Source organism: Lissotriton helveticus, chromosome 4_1 (assembly GCF_964261635.1).
Source record: "Lissotriton helveticus chromosome 4_1, aLisHel1.1, whole genome shotgun sequence".
Classification (NCBI taxonomy): Eukaryota; Metazoa; Chordata; class Amphibia; order Caudata; family Salamandridae; genus Lissotriton; species Lissotriton helveticus.
The window spans coordinates 289418465-289440162 of NC_136063.1; the positions used below are offsets into that span (position 1 = coordinate 289418465).

Below are 21698 nucleotides of genomic sequence, written 5' to 3' on the forward strand. Positions count from 1 at the left end.
GCCACACCACTCTAATAAAGGGGCAGATTCTGAGAATCTGCCAGTTTGCGACTGTTTTTTAGTTTGATGCATGGGGCCCATAGTGTATTGCAGAGATCAGCTGGCTTATTATGCTGAGGAACGTTGAGTAACATCTAGGCCTAAAGACATATGGGCACCTTTCACAACATATCTGTTAGCCAACGAGACAACCCACCAGATATGACTGCGACTGATTGATGTATTCATGTTAAATGCTTGCCACCGTTTTTTTTCGGGGGGATATGTTGTATGTAACCCTCACTCAGACTGTATGCGCAGACCCTGTAAATAAGGAATATGCAGTATGGATAATGTGACTGTATTTATGTTCTTTGTTTTTGCTCTTTTATTCCCTTCCGGTGATGTACTAACGAAAAACTGAACAAAAATATATTTTTAAAAACCCACCAAACAAAACATATCCTGGCACATGGAGTTTTGTGACAGCTAGCCCTGATTCTCTAACCATTGCTGTTTTTGCTGCTCATGGTATGTCTTTCTCAGGCATGTCTCTACCAGGTGACCCTACCCATGGCAATAAAAGCACTCTCTAATGTCTGATTGCGGCCATTCTCCCTTGCCTTTACTAATACCCTCTAAAGTTTTGCGGTGGAGCCTCCATTGTGACTGACGCCATCATCACAGCTGTGGGCATCACTGCCCCCTTCGAGGACAGTCTCCTTCAACTCATGCCTCTCATATCAACAGGTGTCTCTTTGGGTCTGCTCATGCTTCTCTCTATAGCCTTTTCTTGCTTTTTCTTATTGTAGTGGAGTATTTGAGCTTGTATTTCCTGACAGGGTTTGGTATCTAAACCAACTACAGTGTCCATCCCACTCTATATCTCAAAGGGTAGCCCTTTCTTTAGAATATTATAGAAAAATGTGACTTGTGGGTACTTGTTGACCCATGGCTGTCCGTTTGCCTGCCCCCATATCTCCATCATTCTATTTAGGAAATCGTTTTTGCTTTCCTCTGGCTTCATTATTTCTGCCATTAGCCCTCTTATATCTGGACGTTAAAGGAATATTTCTCTCAGGGCGGTCCATATCGGTGCCTGTATGTATTATACACGCCCGTCATGCTGGGTATTTGTTAGCGTGATTTTTTTTTTTTTAGAGTTTTATATAGCGTGAATTAGACCGAGACATTGGGTATCAGAGCGCTTTACATGAGCACCAGTTTCGTTACAGAAGGACACATTAATTTTTGTTAGGCACGGGGAGATTTACCCAGAATCACAGGATGTTAAGCATCGTTGCCGAGACGCGAACCTGATTCCCCAGCTTCAAAGTCGACCACTCTAGCCATAAGGCTACATCCTCTCCCCTCATCCTCATCCTCTGATTGCTGAAATGAAAGCTTGAGTGAACACTGTGTTTGTCTGCTCCCCAATGAGGCTGCTTAACAGGCTCTTAATTGCAAAAACAACAAGTGATGGACTGAATGTGGATCAATGTCACACACTCCCCCAGTCAAAAGATCTGGGCCCAAATCCATCGTTTTTTTGCACTCCACACCACCCTGGGTTAGACAATGGCGATATGCAAATCAGCTCTGACCCTGTTGCCCCATGGGAACAGTCCAGTCCGAACTACAAAAGCCATGTCCTTCCCAGAACGGAATCAAGCATCCGAGGACCGGACCGGTTTCGAGGTAACACCTCTCTTCAGCCCGGCTAGCTTGACTCCAAGTGGTGTGGAGTGCCTGGGACCCACGTCTGGGCATCCCCAGCGCACTTAGGGCGGCAATTGCAAAAACAACAAGTGATGGACTGAATGTGGATCAATGTCACACACTCCCCCAGTCAAAAGATCTGGGCCCAAATCCATCGTTTTTTTGCACTCCACACCACCCTGGGTTAGACAATGGCGATATGCAAATCAGCTCTGACCCTGTTGCCCCATGGGAACAGTCCAGTCCGAACTACAAAAGCCATGTCCTTCCCAGAACGGAATCAAGCATCCGAGGACCGGACCGGTTTCGAGGTAACACCTCTCTTCAGCCCGGCTAGCTTGACTCCAAGTGGTGTGGAGTGCCTGGGACCCACGTCTGGGCATCCCCAGCGCACTTAGGGCGGCAATTGCAAAAACAACAAGTGATGGACTGAATGTGGATCAATGTCACACACTCCCCCAGTCAAAAGATCTGGGCCCAAATCCATCGTTTTTTTGCACTCCACACCACCCTGGGTTAGACAATGGCGATATGCAAATCAGCTCTGACCCTGTTGCCCCATGGGAACAGTCCAGTCCGCACTACAAAAGCCATGTCCTTCCCAGAACGGAATCAAGCATCCGAGGACCGGACGGGTTTCGAGGTAACACCTCTCTTCAGCCCGGCTAGCTTGACTCCAAGTGGTGTGGAGTGCCTGGGACCCACGTCTGGGCATCCCCAGCGCACTTAGGGCGGCAATTGCAAAAACAACAAGTGATGGACTGAATGTGGATCAATGTCACACACTCCCCCAGTCAAAAGATCTGGGCCCAAATTCATCGTTTTTTTGCACTCCACACCACCCTGGGTTAGACAATGGCGATATGCAAATCAGCTCTGACCCTGTTGCCCCATGGGAACAGTCCAGTCCGAACTACAAAAGCCATGTCCTTCCCAGAACGGAATCAAGCATCCGAGGACCGGACCGGTTTCGAGGTAACACCTCTCTTCAGCCCGGCTAGCTTGACTCCAAGTGGTGTGGAGTGCCTGGGACCCACGTCTGGGCATCCCCAGCGCACTTAGGGCGGCAATTGCAAAAACAACAAGTGATGGACTGAATGTGGATCAATGTCACACACTCCCCCAGTCAAAAGATCTGGGCCCAAATCCATCGTTTTTTTGCACTCCACACCACCCTGGGTTAGACAATGGCGATATGCAAATCAGCTCTGACCCTGTTGCCCCATGGGAACAGTCCAGTCCGAACTACAAAAGCCATGTCCTTCCCAGAACGGAATCAAGCATCCGAGGACCGGACCGGTTTCGAGGTAACACCTCTCTTCAGCCCGGCTAGCTTGACTCCAAGTGGTGTGGAGTGCCTGGGACCCACGTCTGGGCATCCCCAGCGCACTTAGGGCGGCAATTGCAAAAACAACAAGTGATGGACTGAATGTGGATCAATGTCACACACTCCCCCAGTCAAAAGATCTGGGCCCAAATCCATCGTTTTTTTGCACTCCACACCACCCTGGGTTAGACAATGGCGATATGCAAATCAGCTCTGACCCTGTTGCCCCATGGGAACAGTCCAGTCCGAACTACAAAAGCCATGTCCTTCCCAGAACGGAATCAAGCATCCGAGGACCGGACCGGTTTCGAGGTAACACCTCTCTTCAGCCCGGCTAGCTTGACTCCAAGTGGTGTGGAGTGCCTGGGACCCACGTCTGGGCATCCCCAGCGCACTTAGGGCGGCAATTGCAAAAACAACAAGTGATGGACTGAATGTGGATCAATGTCACACACTCCCCCAGTCAAAAGATCTGGGCCCAAATCCATCGTTTTTTTGCACTCCACACCACCCTGGGTTAGACAATGGCGATATGCAAATCAGCTCTGACCCTGTTGCCCCATGGGAACAGTCCAGTCCGAACTACAAAAGCCATGTCCTTCCCAGAACGGAATCAAGCATCCGAGGACCGGACCGGTTTCGAGGTAACACCTCTCTTCAGCCCGGCTAGCTTGACTCCAAGTGGTGTGGAGTGCCTGGGACCCACGTCTGGGCATCCCCAGCGCACTTAGGGCGGCAATTGCAAAAACAACAAGTGATGGACTGAATGTGGATCAATGTCACACACTCCCCCAGTCAAAAGATCTGGGCCCAAATCCATCGTTTTTTTGCACTCCACACCACCCTGGGTTAGACAATGGCGATATGCAAATCAGCTCTGACCCTGTTGCCCCATGGGAACAGTCCAGTCCGAACTACAAAAGCCATGTCCTTCCCAGAACGGAATCAAGCATCCGAGGACCGGACCGGTTTCGAGGTAACACCTCTCTTCAGCCCGGCTAGCTTGACTCCAAGTGGTGTGGAGTGCCTGGGACCCACGTCTGGGCATCCCCAGCGCACTTAGGGCGGCAATTGCAAAAACAACAAGTGATGGACTGAATGTGGATCAATGTCACACACTCCCCCAGTCAAAAGATCTGGGCCCAAATCCATCGTTTTTTTGCACTCCACACCACCCTGGGTTAGACAATGGCGATATGCAAATCAGCTCTGACCCTGTTGCCCCATGGGAACAGTCCAGTCCGAACTACAAAAGCCATGTCCTTCCCAGAACGGAATCAAGCATCCGAGGACCGGACCGGTTTCGAGGTAACACCTCTCTTCAGCCCGGCTAGCTTGACTCCAAGTGATGTGGAGTGCCTGGGACCCACGTCTGGGCATCCCCAGCGCACTTAGGGCGGCAATTGCAAAAACAACAAGTGATGGACTGAATGTGGATCAATGTCACACACTCCCCCAGTCAAAAGATCTGGGCCCAAATCCATCGTTTTTTTGCACTCCACACCACCCTGGGTTAGACAATGGCGATATGCAAATCAGCTCTGACCCTGTTGCCCCATGGGAACAGTCCAGTCCGAACTACAAAAGCCATGTCCTTCCCAGAACGGAATCAAGCATCCGAGGACCGGACCGGTTTCGAGGTAACACCTCTCTTCAGCCCGGCTAGCTTGACTCCAAGTGGTGTGGAGTGCCTGGGACCCACGTCTGGGCATCCCCAGCGCACTTAGGGCGGCAATTGCAAAAACAACAAGTGATGGACTGAATGTGGATCAATGTCACACACTCCCCCAGTCAAAAGATCTGGGCCCAAATCCATCGTTTTTTTGCACTCCACACCACCCTGGGTTAGACAATGGCGATATGCAAATCAGCTCTGACCCTGTTGCCCCATGGGAACAGTCCAGTCCGAACTACAAAAGCCATGTCCTTCCCAGAACGGAATCAAGCATCCGAGGACCGGACCGGTTTCGAGGTAACACCTCTCTTCAGCCCGGCTAGCTTGACTCCAACAGGCTCTTAATGTCACCTATGACTATGTTGAAACCGGCTGTGTTTTTCTCAAAGCATATAATCCATTTCCCTGACCCATCCTGAAATGACAGCAGCTTTGGTCTCAAATCCTTTGTCCATCTGGGTTCATGGCACATATATACATTCTCATTCTAGGTGACTCTACATTTTTCTTCTCAACATAGAGCTCCCATCTTGGGAGGCATCACTGCATGTAGAAGTTTCAACTGGGGTTTCCTCGTTCATGCCTTATGCAGTCCTCCGCTACTGCCATGTCTCTGGCTCAAAAGATCCTTCCCACGGACAAGACCTGTCATTTTGGTCTCTCTCTTCAGTCCAATCTGCTAATATAATGGGTCACAAGATGGGTGCGCAGAAGTCTCCCCGTCCGTTTTGGCTATTTTCTCCCTCGGTTTTAGTTTATCTTAGTCATGCAACTGCGGGGAGTAGTTCACATCCTCGTCGCTGCTCCCTTCGTGTGCACGCACAGGTATTGATTTGGTTTTCCTGTGTCGCGGCATGTGGGTGAGTTAGTACTAGTCTGCTTTGTTCCCCTATTTCTTAGTCAGCCCCTCTCCTTTTCGACTGGACAATCTGACTCGGAGTCCGGCTATTAGCCTTTCATCTACTGCTGATTCTTCCCAGCCCTTCGACCTATACCTGGCCCTGCTTCCCTCATGTGAAGAGCGCGCTGTCCTGTACTCTTGCTCTGACTCCTAGTAGTGTGTCCTTTCTCTCTCAAGCAACAGCTCATGCCTCTCTTTCCCCCGCAGTATGGCCTGTCTCTTTTGCTCTGAACTACACACTGCACTGCTTTTGTTGGTCTGTCTTAATCTTCAAATTCATTCTTTATCTTCTCCTCGGCTACCTGGGAAAAAACCCTGTAGCCCCACCCTCATCATTGGTTCCCGGAAGTTAGATCTCTCTTCTTCTCTCAAGCTCACTGAGTCGCTATCGAGAACTGCCACACACTTTCCTGACACTCGTTTACGCTCACCTGAGCGAGTGGGAGTTTTCATGTTACCTGCCTTTGAGGTGTCACGTTTTGAACATTTTGAATGGGAGTCGAACTTTTGGGGACCTTCCCTAGGGACTTGGGCTGCCCTGCAGTGACTGGGCTTGCTTGCTTTTGTTTTCTCAGGCTTCGAACTAACTCTCTTCTTCTCAATGGGGGGGCTCATCAGCTTCTACTATTACTAGATTTGAATATCTTAATTCAGAGGAACTGATGCGAATACAACCGTCCCTGCACATGGTGGGGGAGGTGCCAATGCTTTGCTCGCTTTCAGCATTGTGGGACTATCGGTTTTAGCTTCTTCAAAGATGGGCCACAATTCTAACGTAGTCTCTCCTTTGTCTTTCTTTTGTCCTGCATATTTAGTCTAAATATGTGTTGTAGTATGCTCAATTATATTTGTGTCAAATGTTCCCTCCTTAGGCTAGGGACATGTGTGTGCCTTTGTGTGTCATTGCCACACTTGGCAAAACTTATCAATCCTCTTTATCTGTTCGGGGAACCTTGCTTCTGTGTGCTTCAATGGGAAATCAATGGCAATTTTAGTAATTTGGATATTCAATTCAAATGATGTTTTGTAACAGTTTTGTTTGTCCACTTATAGGGGCAATCGTATGTTCTGCACACTTACAAATTACGTACAAGGAGCTCAGCGCTTTTACAATTATTGCATCAAACAGTTTGACTGAACGTTTCAATGAAAACAAGATAAAATGCATATGTAGTATTACATCGTAGGACGAATATGCAGTATGTTAGAATAGCATCTGCACAATCTTTTTTTTCACACCATGCAATCAAGAATATGACATCATCACATACATATTATGTTCAATAATGATTAAAAAAATTACTTTGTCAAAAGAAATGAGTTCGCTCTCAGCACATTTTGGGCCAGATGTAATAAGGTTCCCATTTGCATTTCTTAAATAGCGACTCCATAGGAATCGCTATTTAAGAAATGCAAAAGGATATTACAAAATGTGCGATTCCTTAATAGCAATTCCTACAGATTAGGAATCGCTATTAGGGAATCGCAAATAGGAAATGCCATTTCATTACCCCCTAGGGGTGAAATAGGAAATGGTTTACATTTCCTAAATTTCAATTTCCTAACAGGAAATTGCAATTTAAGAAATGCAAAGCCAAGGGTGCCTCTGGGCCTAAGGCCTCCCTGGAGGCACCATACATTTCCCAGTGCACCTCTAAATGCACATATGCTCTAGGGGCATATGTGCACTTCTTGTCACAATAAAAAATGCATTGTTTTATTTTGCACATGCTTACCAGTGACTTGAAGTCATCTACATCTTAGACCACTCACTCCCTGCAGTTGAGACAGGATTTACTCTCGTGTAATATTACACCATACTGGGGTGATACTGTTTATGAGTAAATTCGTTTACAAGTGCACATTGAATTAGCCTTCGTAAGTTAAGCCAGTTGCAAGTGCATGTTAAATGTATGCATGCAAATGGCTTTGTGAATCTAAGAATATTGAAAACCATATCTTCAAAACTAACTGGAATAATGTTCAGCTTGTTTCCTAATGTTATACTCCACTATGTAAGGTAGTTCACCCACTGGTCTTACTGAGGATTTTATAGTTGTTGTTTTGTTTTGCACATATGTTGTACGACTGCCATTCACTAATGGTGCATATTTTATCTCTCATACAGGAATTTGTTTGACTGGCTAGTTTATTTTATGCTTCTCATAGTAATTACAACTCACATTGCTGATATAGTTGAGCAAAACAACAGTGATCTCCACATCTCTCATGTGCGCTTCTTTTCTGTGACCATCATCTTTATCTGGCTGCGAATCATGAAGCATGCTCGTGCAATCAGGTAAACCTTTCCAGCATTATGTACTATGTGTGCTTGCAAAGACCATGCACCGCTTTCTTTCTCTATGTAACCCCCTTCTTTTACAATATTAGTACTTCCTCAGTAAACCAAGGCTTAAAGAGTTGCAGAAGAGTTTAGTAAAATAACTATCTTGTATCAGCAGTTTGGCAACTACATTTCATTTACATTGGTTGGTGAGACTTGGGGGTATATTATCAACACATTGCGATAAATATCTGTTAGTGCTATTATTGCTAACTCAGGCTATCGCTGGATTTCAACGCCGAGATAGCGCATTATTAACAATGATTATCTCTGAGGCGTTATGAAATCCAGCAATAGCGGCGAAAAGCGACATTATCGCTTGAAAATCCAAGATAAAAATTGGAGATAAGGAAATCCTTGCTGATATGCCCCTGTGACCTTAACCCTGCAATCCACCTCCCATTATGCAGATGCCTATGTCACCTTTAAAGCAGGTGTTAAAATCCTGCGATAAGGTGGCTTAGCGACATAATTCTTGTCGCTAAGCAGGTCTGCTGAAGGCTTGTAAATAAAGAGAAGCATTGCTAGCGACGATTTCCAAGTTGTTTTGCTCCGTAACGCCTACCTTGCATGTCATTAGAGATGGCATGCAAGGCGATAGAAAATGGGCGCAAAACCATGGAAACTAGCGCTAACAAGGCTTAGCACAAGCTTGTAAATAGGGTGATGAAATTATCGCAGATATAGCAGCAAAAAGTGCCGCTAATTCGACGATAATGCCCTTGATAATATGCCCCTTGGTTTGTCTTGCTTTACTAAACAACCATTACAGCCAGAGACAGCGAACCTCCATGTTTCAATGTTATGATCAACGGTAAAGGGCCCGGTTATCTAGCTGGAAAACTCATCCAATATCAGCTGAATAGATGCATTTGATCAGAGGAGAAATCTCTGCTCCTTATTGCCTGTTTCAAGAAATCTCGCATGGGTGTGAAAGCTTTCTTCCACTTAGCTCCAGACTACTGGAATCAACTCCCAATAAGTGCCCAGAATATTTCCGTTTAGAAAACTTCTTAAGACCGAGCTCTTCTAAATTGTCCGCTCCTGGTCTGCTCTGACAGCTGTCCTTCCTACAGTGCGGAGTTATCCCTTTGGGGTTGATTTGGGAGCTCTATGAATAAATAAATAAATGTAAAATAAACATTGTTCCTGCATGTATAAAATTGGACTACTTCATGCAGACACATGCTTTTCGAGTGAACACACTAATGGAAATTGTAGGGGTACATTATGTTTGTGTTGTGCTCACTATTTCTGTGCATTCTGGAATAAACTGAGCAAGATACTCAATCTCAGGAAAATATTTCAACATTCTTTCACACAAGGCCCTAACTAATCCAAATAATTGATTTGGACTTACCATACAAACTCATGGAGTTCCGTTAGTCACAGACCTCAAAAGATCCTATTTTCCTGTGATGACGGAAAACTGCCTCAAGCTGAATACAGGAAAGACAGAGATGATGTTGTTTGGGAAGGCCCAACAACTCCGAAACTCTAAGTGGTGTCTCTCAAAACTTGGCACTGCTACTTCACCAAAACAGGTTGAAACAAGCGAAAGAAGAACTTATTAGCGTGTGGGAAAAGACTTTAGAAGCGCAATGTTTTCCACTTCTGTTTCCAGGAGAAGGTAGTTGGTATGATGATCGACCTGTACAGTTTCCTGCATCTGAATATAAATCAACTAGGTTATATTTAGAAGATGCATGTTTTAGACAAAATTTATATATTTTCCATACATTCTTCACTTTTTTTAACCCTTTTACCGCGGCCGGCAATTCCCGCCGCGGTGCGGCGGCTTAGATGAGTGGGCGGGGTCGCGTCGGCCAATGGACGTGCGCAGCACTATGGCGGTAGTGCAGGCGACAGCCGTTGGCCGACAGAAGCACGCAACGGGTTAAAGCAAGCTCTATGTGCTATTATATGGTGCTGCACATGTTGTCAAAACTGGTACACGATTTTCAAATATGACAGCTAGAGATTCTGTAGCTAAAGCTTACGATAAATATGAGGTATTTGAATGCACTCTAAAAATCTCATGGTGTGTCAATGTGGACTTGTTCCATCGCCATGGCATTTGAAAGTATGGTGCATAACTAAGATGCACCCACCTTGTTAGTAATCCTCAGCTGTGTAGAGTACGCTTGGGCTGATCTGCATGATTTTCTCAGAAAAGCTCATGTCAGAATTTCTTTAATTCACTTTTAAACCACGGAGAACTGTGCTCTAAGGATCCAACATATTTTTATATGTTTTTCAGCATCTATTTGAATACATATTTCACTTTATCAACAACAACAAAATCCTATACTAGGTGAGGTCATTGACTACTTTTAGAGGAATGAATATCACCAAGAAGTATTCCGCACATTCACATGGGTGTATAAGGGGCACCATTGATTGGCTAGCACGCAGATGAGTTTGTTTTATCTTTTATTTAGGAGACAGGACAAGACATTACACAAGCCCCTGGTTTGTATATATACAGGAGAAATCAGCCAGATATGTAATGTCGTGGGGCCCTAGGCCCACATGGTGGAAAGATTGCGACACAGACACCAGTTAGTTAGATGGTTAGTGAGTCACGAGCTCGAGCGCTCGGCCCTATTTATTAACTGTGTCACGTGATCTCGTGACATCAGTGGTGGGTGGGTGTTTAGTGTAGGCTTACAAATTTAACCCTTGCCTGTGTCTGCTAGGACACAACAAGATATATAACATCTCAATAGCCTAAATCGACATTATTGGACACACAGGGTGAAGTACATTTAATCCAGGTTGCGAGCCCCCCAGAGATTCGTCCTTTCCCAGAAGACTGTGCAGCCCAATCAAAGCAGATGTACCCAGGATGAAATTGTGGAGACAGTACCCAGCTGTCCTGGAAAAGAAAAAAATCATATTTATCCATGAAATGGCACCATTCTGGGCAAACCAGTTTTGACATCAAGCTAGCAAGGTTCAAGGAAACAAACTTGGTGTTCGAAACACTTGAAACTATAAAGATACTAGGAAATGACAAAGCCAAACTCAAGGTGGGTGTAGCCTCTTAAGCTGGGCCCTAGAGTGGTCATTCCAGTTCATTAGGACCTTCTAGAGGTGAAAACCTATTGTGACATGGAATGCTTGAATCAAACCTCTGTGGAGTAGGTAGGAAACACAGAGCACGTGGTGGATTTGTGACTCTTTTCCAAGGCCTATAGAAAAAAACATAGAGGCAAAACATTAACAGACCCATTACTAAGTGGTCAGTGATGCCTATTCAGAATTCATTCTGCCAAAAATGGATATCTAAAATTAATGATAACACAGTCCCTGTGCATAGGTTCATCCAATGTGCCAATCCAGCCCACATGCCTCACCATCACAATATTACCACAGTCTTTCATGGAGAAGTTAAAGTTGAAGGATAACCAATGTGATACTTTGTTTTTGAGTTGATCATAGACATCAACAAAGGGACACCTCTCCAGAGGTAAGTTAGCATGTGGATGGATGCCCTTATGTGCAAGTATGAAGTTCAAAGTTGACCTGGTAAGATTATCATTATTATTATTAGCGGATTTGTACAACGCATAGCTGCCCCAGCGGCTGGGCGTCCCAGCGCTACCCAAAACACCCGTAAGTAGTTACAGCCTGGGAAAGGAGAGAAAGTTACACCGGAAAAAGCCAGGTCTTTATGCCTTTCCGAAAAGCTAGGTGATCTTGGAGCCCTCTAATAGCAGTCGGAAGGGAGTTCCAGAGTTTTCGCCACCAAAACTTTAAAAGAACGACCACCAGCTCTGTCTCTTAAAACTCTGGGGGTGCATGCCAACCCTTGGTCAGCTTACCGCAGGAGACGGCTCGGGACGTATGGTGTTAGCAAGTCTGCTAGAACCGGAGGAGTTTGTTGAGTCAAGATTTTGTGAGCAACGCATAGTGTCTTGAACTGGATTCTTTTTTCTACTGGTAGCCAATTTAGTTTAGGTAGAAACGTACAGACCAGGTTACCCCTTTATAATTGTGTCCAAAGAGACTGTTGCATCCATCAAACGTGGTATAAAGGGTTCTTCAGTGAGAACAACAGATGAAACCTCAGGAGACACAGTGCCCACTCAAGGCTCGGAAGCCTTGGAAATTGTGGCTATTTTAACTTTAATTTTACTGGTAAGTAAAGGATCCAAATGGGTTTTGAGAGTGTCAGTCAGTAGTGTCAGAAGAGGAGTCCAAGTAGACATACTTATGAAACACAGGGACTGCTTCATGAACCAGTGAAGGCCCATGTATAGTAGGTTGGCTCAGTATATAGTGTCCACCTATGGTGAGGCACTGTGCATTGAGTCCAGGCAACCCATAGAGATAGATTTTAGGTCCCTGAAGTCCAGATACCACAAGGGGCAGCTGTGGAGAGCACTAAAAAAAAATTCTGGAGGGGTGTAAAGCAAGTGCATGTACCAGTATAGTCAGTCAGTAAGCTTTTGACACAAGAAAGAACCACACCAGGTGAGTATAAAAATTCAAATGGAGGAGTGTAAGCTGCTTGGAGATCCTGATGTTCAAGATGAACGGGACATTATGTTGCCCCAATGCCACTGTCTCCTACCCCGCCACCTGCTGATTCACCAACTGCAGATATTGGAGGCTTTAACGATCTTTTAGATTGACCCTAAAAGCGTTTTGCCCTTCCTATGCCAGCCAAACTATTTTACGATTTTAAACCTGAAGATGTACTCCAATCTATCAAGTCCAACTCCGACATGGTCAAATTGCTTTGTGCCCTTTCGAGGCAGAGGTAGCAATAAGTGCCTCTCTAGATTTTAGTTCCAGCAACAGTTACAGCCATATTCCCAGAAGACATTTCGACCATCCTTTCCGGGTCAAGCTTACCGCTCAAATGTGATGCCTTTGTATTCAAGAGCATCTGGACACAGACAGACATAGTCTCAAGATTCCAGTAGGAGACGATGAGAAGCAGCAGGCCACTGTCACTTCAGTTCCACTTCTTTTTAAAAAAATCTTTATTTAACCAATTTACCTCAGTTCCACTTTAATTTAATCCCACCTTGTCAAAATTCTTCAATTAGTGGAAGCCCATAACTTCCGACAAATGGTTTTAGATGTTTTCCAGCCTGGTCACACCCTGGGATATGTTCAACAGCCTCCAAATTTTCCTCAACTGAGGGCATCCCATCATCCTCTTCCAATTCTCAAAAGGGAGATACGATCAATCCTCTCCTAACTAGCAATATAACAAGTACCATCTGATCAGTGCAATCTGCGATTCTAATCACTTTTCTTCCTCATCAAGAAGAAAACATGGAAATGGAAGCAGAAACTGGATCTCAGGTTCTTGAATAATTTAATCCAAAAATCAACCATTCAGGATGCTTTTTCTCCAGGAGATCCTGCTTCTCATGGATGCAGAAGACTATCTATCCTGACTCGATCTCCTGGATACATATAGTTCCTCATTTCTGTACACCCCAAACATCACAGATTTCTCAGGTTCGAGGTGGCAGGATGCCATTATTAATTCAACGTGTTATCCTTCAGGTTAAAGTCAGCCCCTAGAGACTTCACCAAGTGCATAGCCCCATAGGCAGATTTTCTATGGCTTTCTGGTCACCAGGTATTCCCCTACCTGGACGATTGGTTAATCAAAGCTCCATCCTTCCAAGCAGCCAAGAAATCCACTCAGGCCTGCTGGCAACTGTTCCAGTCTCTAGGTCCCCGCTTCAATGAGGAAAAATCATCTTTCTTCCCCTCCAGGTCACTGATTTTTCACTGATTTTTCCAGGGGCGATCCTTGACACAGAGCTTTCAAAGGCTTTTCCCACAAAAGAAAGAATTTCACGTCTCCAAAAAATAGCATGCCTGCTCTCTTCAGGGAAAGTCAAAAAGGACATAGAAATCCATGCTAGGTATGATGTCATCCTGCATCCCTTTGATCCGTTATTGCCGCCTTTGCATGAGGGCCCAGCATGAGCAGCTTGATCGACAGTGGACTCAATCTCAGGGCTCATTCAACAACAAAATAATTTTCATTACTTCTGAAATGACGTTGACAATGTTTTGGGGGAGAATCAAGGACAAAATATCTCGTCTTCCTCCAGACAACACCACAGATAGTGATGACTTCGGATGCCTCCTTAGAAGGATGGGGAGCCCACCTTCAGGATCTAGAGATTCGCGACAAATGGTCCTAAGAGCAGTGACGTAGCAAGGGGGGCAAGGAAGGCAGTCCGCCCCAGGGGAGGACAAGTTTTGGGGGCGGCGTTCGGCAACCCCCCTCCCGCTCTTACCTACCCCCTAAGGCCTAGCTACGCCACTGCGAAAGAGGAAGCTTCGTACGACATATATCTTCTGGAATTAAAGGCGGCGTTTTTTGGCTTCAAGCCATCCTCCCAAGGAGGTCTTAGTCAGAACGGACAACACCACCACCATGTTTTATCTGCTCAAACAGGGTGGAACAAGGTTTCAATTTCTCTCAGCCCACATGCATCTGATATAGGAGTGGTTGATAATCAACAGCATTTCATTAAAGTGGAAAATGCCCCAGGAATGTAAAATGAGTGTGCTCACTCCCTCAGTAGGGACACCAAACAGTGTCACGAGTGGGAGCTCAATGACAGGCAACTGCAAAGTGTCTTCCAATCTTAAGGTTATCCAATCTTAGATCTGTTTGCTACATCTTTCCAAAAAATATAAACTCATTAGTCGGCAGAGTTCCTCAACCGGGATCTTGGAGAGATGCCTTCCATTCCTCATGGGAAAGGATGTTTGCTTACGCATTTCTCCCTATCTCTCTCATCCCAAGCATTCTCCAAAAAATGGAACTGGAGCTGTGCTAGTTCATTGTCATTGCCCCTGCATGGGTGAAAAAGAAATGGTTCACCAAGCTGCATTGCCTATCAGAGTGTTCTCCCATTCACTTTCAGCCGACAGAGGATCTCCTCTCCATGAACCAGGGCCAACTGGTTCATCCACAGATTCAGACTCTTCATTTGCCAGCTTGGCTCCTCACCACACTGAATTTAGAGCTCCAACAATCTCTTTAGAATGCAAGTCTATCCTTCACAAAGCTAGAGATCCTTCTACCTTTAAATGCTTCTTGGTGAAATGGAAGAGGTTCTGTACATGGTGTTCCTCATATTCGTATCATCCTTTTTCCTGCACACTGGAGCAGCTGTTACCTTATCTCCTACATCTTGTTGAATCAGGCCTTGCCCATTCATCCATAAATGTACGCTTGGCTTTCATCTTCAGGTACAGACGACATTCTGTCCAAATGTCCTTGTAGTCCAATAGGTTTATCAAGGAATTTATGAAGGGTCTCTTCAGGACTTACCTACCTATTAAGCCTCCTCCGGTGCTCTGGCAGCTAAACACTGTTTTGTCACACCTCCCGAGGACTCCATTCGATCCTATTCACAAGTGTGTCCTAAAATTCCTTTCTTGGAGGAAGGCTTTTCTCTTAGCCATCACATCTGAAGACGTATTAGCGAAATTCAGGCTTTCAACATTACATTACAGAGCCTTGCCTTCAAATCCTGGAGGACAAACTAATTCTGCGCACTAATCCCTCATTCATTTCCAAAGTGCCTGGTTGATTTACCTCAATTAACCAGTGAATCTGCCTTTGTTCTTTCCAAATCCTTCATTAACAGCAGCAAGAGCTTTGCATTCACTGGACATTTAACATTGTTTAAAATTTTATTTGCAAAGAACAAAGGCTTTCTGTAAGGCAACTCAGATGCGCATCTCTTTCTCTACCCTAGAAAAGGGCAGACTTTAACGTGGGCTGGTATTTCATGCTATGTCTCCTCAGTTATACTCTTCTGCCATGAAAAGGCAGCATATCCACTGACTGCAAAGGGGAAAGCTCATTTTACTCGGAAAGTTGCCACCTCCTCAGCCCTCTTCGCAGGAGTGTCTCTACCGGAACCCGCAATGGCAGCGACATGGGTGAACGCCTACACTGTTACAAAGCATTACTGACCTGATGGATGGAGTAAATCTGATGTAGCGGTCAGCCTGCTCTACGGCGACGCTTTGTATGACGTATGCTACTGTTCTGCTATCAGCAGTTCTTTTCTTCTGTTATACTACTTGATTGTAATTTAATTATGCCTAATATAAGTCTCTTCTGATTTTATGCAATTTCACAGAAATTTAGCAGTCTACTCATATTCAGTAGTATGTCATGGTGGAATGGTTTGCCTTCCCGCAGTCATTAGTGCTGGATACTGCTTACTTGTCTGATTCAGTCATGTGAATCTATAAAAGCTCCAATACTGGAGTAAAATTAAGTGAGTTACCCGTACACCACGGTTCTCCAATGTTGATATCTTTTGGAGAGTCACATGTGACCCTCCCTTCTCTCTGATCAGCTAACCTTTTGCTACCTCAATTGTAGTTCGTTTACACTTGTGCTCGAAATCCAAGGTATGGTGGCTCTGCAAGGGATTAGTGCTCAAGGGTCTCAGCTCTGTTTAGCTGAGGTTTGAATGTTTTAAACTATGTAAACGGGTTACAAAATTCTATTGTTTTTTAATGAGGTCAAGGCTAATGCTTTAACACTACTATTATTACTGTGACCATGGGACTCCCACCATGACGACGGTGAAGATTCAAGCATGTGAATCTATAAAAGATTTCAATACTGAAGAACCACAGCGCAGAGGCAAGTAACTTGTTTTATATGTTTAATCCATTATATTTTCCCGCCATATGTTGTGGCTATGTTACTATGTACTGTATGTATTCTTCTTTTCTTTTATGGATCTATTTTGATCTGAATAAAGATTTAATGATTATGCTTTAGATATAACACTTTATTTAGAGTTTTTTTTAGTTTTTTTGCTGTTCATCATCAGATGTTAAAACCTGTCAGTGAGGGGCAGTCTAAAAAATGAAAAATAACTACCATCCCCATACCATAAGCGGTGACAACTCCTGTGGCATGGAGATTATTAGTGTTTCTTTTTTTAAAACAACGTACCAAAGCAAAAACTTGTTACATTTTGAAAGACTGATGTCATGTTTGATGGAGCAATCCATCAAACATTGAATACTTTGATGAGATCCACCGTGACTCCGCTTCCTGTCAAAGATTAGAGGTGTCCACAGAGTTGGCTGACATTACTAAAGTGGGGTACGGATACTCCATCAGGGTGACGGAATATTTTTCTCCATCGCCCTGATGGAGTAAATAACATACTCTACACTCTAGATCATACCTAGAGTGTTTTACAAGTCTGATATACAAAGTATCAGGTGAATAGTCACAACTAAAAGATGTAAAGCATTCATTTAATACATGTTGGTGAGCTTACTATAATTTTCATTAATGACAAACAAACTAGCAGAAGATAAATGTCCTCCGTGAACTTCTTCCTTTTTAGGGCTCTCGGCCCCTTCATTGTGATGCTAGGAATAATCACTTCTGACATCCTGAAATTCCTGTTCCTCTATGGAGAATTTTATATACCATATGCTTGCTCCTTCTGGATCATATATGGAGGTAAGTTTTTACATCTGTAAATGTACTAGCTAGGTGTTTGAAAAATTCAATATCATCTTTTATTACTTTCTTTATGGATATAATATTGACCCCAGGTTTTTCTATAACTCACATTGCCTCGGTCTTGGACTGTATAATGCATAACAGTGAGTAATTTGAGCACTTCATAATCATCTGATTGAGGATAATGGGAACCTTTACTCTCCTTCTAGATGTGACTATCAAACTTTGCACTAAGGTCCAGATTGCCGACATTTTCACTGGGTTTGCATCACCGAAATTATATGTTTTTTCTTCAATTTCTTTCTGCCTCAAGGGGACGTCAATGGGTGATACAATAGTAGACTGGGTTTTGCTCACAAAAATAATGCCATTTTGAAGCAGGCGTTAATAAGGGAAAGCGCTATTATTTCCCCTAACTTTAAGTTTTAAAGTTTGTCTAGGCATAGTATTTCCTACTAGAAGAGTACGATTTGAGATTAGCCAAAGTGTGAGGTTTGCAGGGTACTATAGGTAAGAAAAGGTTGTGAGATCCATACATGTCTCACCCCACTGGACTCGTCAGTGTGTCTAGTTTTCAACTATGCCTGGGTTTAGTAGTTTTTTCCTGGGTGGCCGCTGAGCTCTAGCCTGAATTCACTGCAAAAACAACAATGATGGACAGAATGTGGATCAATGTCACACATTCACCCCAGTCAAAAGATCTGGGCCCAAATCCATCGTTTTTCCACTCCACACCACCCTGGGTTAGACAATGGCGATATGCAAATCAGCGCTGACCCTGTGCCCCATGGGAACAGTCCAGTCCGAACTACAAAAGCCATGTCCTTCCCAGAACGGAAACAAGCATCCGAGGACCGGCCCGGTTTCGAGGTAACACCTCTCATCAGCCCGGCTAGCTTGCTTCCAGTGGTGTGGAGTGCCTGGGACTCACGTCTGAGCATCCCCAGTACACTTAGAGCGGTTACTGCAAAAACAACAATGATGGACAGAATGTGGATCAATGTCACACATTCACCCCAGTCAAAAGATCTGGGCCCAAATCCATCGTTTTTCCACTCCACACCACCCTGGGTTAGACAATGGCGATATGCAAATCAGCGCTGACCCTGTGCCCCATGGGAACAGTCCAGTCCGAACTACAAAAGCCATGTCCTTCCCAGAACGGAAACAAGCATCCGAGGACCGGCCCAGTTTCGAGGTAACACCTCTCATCAGCCCGGCTAGCTTGCTTCCAGTGGTGTGGAGTGCCTGGGACTCACGTCTGAGCATCCCCAGTACACTTAGAGCGGTTACTGCAAAAACAACAATGATGGACAGAATGTGGATCAATGTCACACATTCACCCCAGTCAAAAGATCTGGGCCCAAATCCATCGTTTTTCCACTCCACACCACCCTGGGTTAGACAATGGCGATATGCAAATCAGCGCTGACCCTGTGCCCCATGGGAACAGTCCAGTCCGAACTACAAAAGCCATGTCCTTCCCAGAACGGAAACAAGCATCCGAGGACCGGACCGGTTTCGAGGTAACACCTCTCATCAGCCCGGCTAGCTTGCTTCCAGTGGTGTGGAGTGCCTGGGACTCACGTCTGAGCATCCCCAGTACACTTAGAGCGGTTACTGCAAAAACAACAATGATGGACAGAATGTGGATCAATGTCACACATTCACCCCAGTCAAAAGATCTGGGCCCAAATCCATCGTTTTTCCACTCCACACCACCCTGGGTTAGACAATGGCGATATGCAAATCAGCGCTGACCCTGTGCCCCATGGGAACAGTCCAGTCCGAACTACAAAAGCCATGTCCTTCCCAGAACGGAAACAAGCATCCGAGGACCGGCCCGGTTTCGAGGTAACACCTCTCATCAGCCCGGCTAGCTTGCTTCCAGTGGTGTGGAGTGCCTGGGACTCACGTCTGAGCATCCCCAGTACACTTAGAGCGGTTACTGCAAAAACAACAATGATGGACAGAATGTGGATCAATGTCACACATTCACCCCAGTCAAAAGATCTGGGCCCAAATCCATCGTTTTTCCACTCCACACCACCCTGGGTTAGACAATGGCGATATGCAAATCAGCGCTGACCCTGTGCCCCATGGGAACAGTCCAGTCCGAACTACAAAAGCCATGTCCTTCCCAGAACGGAAACAAGCATCCGAGGACCGGCCCGGTTTCGAGGTAACACCTCTCATCAGCCCGGCTAGCTTGCTTCCAGTGGTGTGGAGTGCCTGGGACTCACGTCTGAGCATCCCCAGTACACTTAGAGCGGTTACTGCAAAAACAACAATGATGGACAGAATGTGGATCAATGTCACACATTCACCCCAGTCAAAAGATCTGGGCCCAAATCCATCGTTTTTCCACTCCACACCACCCTGGGTTAGACAATGGCGATATGCAAATCAGCGCTGACCCTGTGCCCCATGGGAACAGTCCAGTCCGAACTACAAAAGCCATGTCCTTCCCAGAACGGAAACAAGCATCCGAGGACCGGCCCGGTTTCGAGGTAACACCTCTCATCAGCCCGGCTAGCTTGCTTCCAGTGGTGTGGAGTGCCTGGGACTCACGTCTGAGCATCCCCAGTACACTTAGAGCGGTTACTGCAAAAACAACAATGATGGACAGAATGTGGATCAATGTCACACATTCACCCCAGTCAAAAGATCTGGGCCCAAATCCATCGTTTTTCCACTCCACACCACCCTGGGTTAGACAATGGCGATATGCAAATCAGCGCTGACCCTGTGCCCCATGGGAACAGTCCAGTCCGAACTACAAAAGCCATGTCCTTCCCAGAACGGAAACAAGCATCCGAGGACCGGCCCGGTTTCGAGGTAACACCTCTCATCAGCCCGGCTAGCTTGCTTCCAGTGGTGTGGAGTGCCTGGGACTCACGTCTGAGCATCCCCAGTACACTTAGAGCGGTTACTGCAAAAACAACAATGATGGACAGAATGTGGATCAATGTCACACATTCACCCCAGTCAAAAGATCTGGGCCCAAATCCATCGTTTTTCCACTCCACACCACCCTGGGTTAGACAATGGCGATATGCAAATCAGCGCTGACCCTGTGCCCCATGGGAACAGTCCAGTCCGAACTACAAAAGTCATGTCCTTCCCAGAACGGAAACAAGCATCCGAGGACCGGCCCGGTTTCGAGGTAACACCTCTCATCAGCCCGGCTAGCTTGCTTCCAGTGGTGTGGAGTGCCTGGGACTCACGTCTGAGCATCCCCAGTACACTTAGAGCGGTTACTGCAAAAACAACAATGATGGACAGAATGTGGATCAATGTCACACATTCACCCCAGTCAAAAGATCTGGGCCCAAATCCATCGTTTTTCCACTCCACACCACCCTGGGTTAGACAATGGCGATATGCAAATCAGCGCTGACCCTGTGCCCCATGGGAACAGTCCAGTCCGAACTACAAAAGCCATGTCCTTCCCAGAACGGAAACAAGCATCCGAGGACCGGCCCGGTTTCGAGGTAACACCTCTCATCAGCCCGGCTAGCTTGCTTCCAGTGGTGTGGAGTGCCTGGGACTCACGTCTGAGCATCCCCAGTACACTTAGAGCGGTTACTGCAAAAACAACAATGATGGACAGAATGTGGATCAATGTCACACATTCACCCCAGTCAAAAGATCTGGGCCCAAATCCATCGTTTTTCCACTCCACACCACCCTGGGTTAGACAATGGCGATATGCAAATCAGCGCTGACCCTGTGCCCCATGGGAACAGTCCAGTCCGAACTACAAAAGCCATGTCCTTCCCAGAACGGAAACAAGCATCCGAGGACCGGACCGGTTTCGAGGTAACACCTCTCATCAGCCCGGCTAGCTTGCTTCCAGTGGTGTGGAGTGCCTGGGACTCACGTCTGAGCATCCCCAGTACACTTAGAGCGGTTACTGCAAAAACAACAATGATGGACAGAATGTGGATCAATGTCACACATTCACCCCAGTCAAAAGATCTGGGCCCAAATCCATCGTTTTTCCACTCCACACCACCCTGGGTTAGACAATGGCGATATGCAAATCAGCGCTGACCCTGTGCCCCATGGGAACAGTCCAGTCCGAACTACAAAAGCCATGTCCTTCCCAGAACGGAAACAAGCATCCGAGGACCGGCCCGGTTTCGAGGTAACACCTCTCATCAGCCCGGCTAGCTTGCTTCCAGTGGTGTGGAGTGCCTGGGACTCACGTCTGAGCATCCCCAGTACACTTAGAGCGGTTACTGCAAA

General features: G+C 45.8%; 1 protein-coding gene across 1 annotated transcript in view; it reads left to right on the forward strand.

Moving 5' to 3' along the window:
• LOC144827992 (uncharacterized) overlaps positions 1-21698 on the forward strand; it is a 557648-nt gene that overhangs the window by 334426 nt on the left and 201524 nt on the right. The window contains exons 13-14 of the mRNA XM_078686140.1: positions 7730-7900; positions 17326-17444. Of these exons, the coding sequence (XP_078542266.1) occupies positions 7730-7900; positions 17326-17444 (290 nt within the window). The remainder of the gene's footprint in view (positions 1-7729; positions 7901-17325; positions 17445-21698) is intronic.